Source organism: Quercus lobata, chromosome 10 (assembly GCF_001633185.2).
Source record: "Quercus lobata isolate SW786 chromosome 10, ValleyOak3.0 Primary Assembly, whole genome shotgun sequence".
In the NCBI taxonomy this organism is placed as follows: Eukaryota; Viridiplantae; Streptophyta; class Magnoliopsida; order Fagales; family Fagaceae; genus Quercus; species Quercus lobata.
This window is the reverse complement of record NC_044913.1, coordinates 39118554-39120258: the sequence shown is the minus strand read 5'-3', so window position 1 is coordinate 39120258 and position 1705 is coordinate 39118554. Positions and strand designations below refer to the sequence as shown.

Sequence of the window (1705 nt, the reverse complement as noted above, 5' to 3'; positions counted from 1 at the left end):
TGGTGCGTGAATTTTCAAAGGTAACACTCCAATCCTTTGTAAAATGATCTGATTAGGTCCTTGGGGTTTATACCATTTCCAATTTAGTCCCAAGTTTCAAAATTTTGTAAAATATTGTCCCAAATCTCTCTCTCTCTCTCTCTCTCTCTCTCTCTCTCTCTCTCTCTCTGTGTCTATATATATATATATATATATATATACACTCTATAATATAACAGGTTGCTCTCTATATTTTGTCACACTTTATAATAATTTCTTTATATGAAATAAGTTTGAAACGTTGCCTTGTTCTATGATATAGTTTGGGTTTTATAGTTATTTTTTTTTTAAAAATCCTGTCAATGCCTTCAGGAAAACACCTAACATCATTACCAAAAAAAAAATTCAATGCCTCTCAGTTTTTGATAAAAGTTGCTCTTGTAGTTATAAGTAACAATTAGGCCTTGATATTGCTGTTGAGATATTTACCTGTGATAATTTTAGTTTCTGCCAACGTTTATTCTTTAATGTTTTACAATTTGCAGTCACCATGAATAAATTAGTGAATGCAGTGCAATTTTGGCTCACAGCTAATAATGAAAAATTTTGCTTCATTAATTTCTTTTAGATTATTTATATGCAAATTTTCCACCGACCTTTTTAGAGCTGCATCCAAGTCATGCTCTTCCTTATAATTGAAAGCCTCATCGAATCCAAACTTGCTCTTTAGTATATCAACCTTGTTCAGATAAAAGCAGGACAAGTGTTGTAATTTCATGATTAAAAGGTGTGTGCATGTTTCTATATCCCCTGCTTTAAAACAGACATTAAGCATGCATAGTAGCTTAAAATTTTGGTCCAAATAATAAAATCATACAACAGGGTGAGGACTAGGAGATTTTGAATAAGATTTCAGAATATTATGCAAATTTGTGTTAAAATACTTTAAATGTCTAACTAGAGACAAATAAATAACAACTCATTGAAGGAGGAAAACAAAAAAGATCAAACCTGCAAAATCAGTTCGAATTAAGAACAAACTATATACTATTGTTTCAAATTCATTCAAAATGGACGTTAGTAAAAGGTGATGATATAATCAGAAAATCAACTTATGTGTACTTTATTGTTGTGACAAATATCTAATTGAATTATTGAATAAAAATGATATTCTTGGTAGCACCTGTCAAAACAATGCATACCTAGTACTTTTCTTCTTCAAATATTTTAATGAAGATTCCAAGTAAGGTTGATGTACCTTTTCTTTGCTTCCAGCACTTCCAACAACATAACAACCCATCAATTTGGCCAATTGCCCAACTAGTTGGCCAACTGCACCAAATGCTGATGAGACAAAAACATATTCTCCTTTCTTTGGTGAGCAAAGTTCATAGAAACCAACATAAGCAGTCATACCAGGCATACATATGTTATGCAAGAGAAAGACAGTGAGTCAGTGAGCTATGAGCATGAGCTTACTGAATAGGGAGCAAAGGAATAAAAAAGGCGATCTAGGATTTTGGCCTTAATGCCTCGCATGTAAGGATCACAAGATAAGTAAAGGTTCTTCACCAACATTTCTTTTGAACCCTCTGGCACCTTCAAGCTTAAGCTACTTGTGTTAAAGTACATGTCCGTTTCTTTGGGATTGCCATCTATGTAGTCTCTAGCTAGAATGGAAATAATTAACAACTAATTGAACATTCATAATATCACAATCTAGAAA

At 32.4% G+C, this 1705-nt stretch overlaps 1 protein-coding gene across 1 annotated transcript; it reads right to left on the bottom strand.

Moving 5' to 3' along the window:
- Positions 1-226: 226 nt before the first annotated feature.
- On the bottom strand, positions 227-1399 carry LOC115964726 (NADP-dependent alkenal double bond reductase P2-like). Its single transcript, XM_031083984.1, has 3 exons — positions 1238-1399; positions 636-718; positions 227-359 (listed from the first exon to the last, which is right to left on the bottom strand). Exons 1-3 carry the CDS (start codon positions 1391-1393, stop codon positions 227-229), a joined length of 372 nt encoding a protein of 123 aa, XP_030939844.1. The 5' UTR covers positions 1394-1399.
- Positions 1400-1705: the final 306 nt, after the last annotated feature.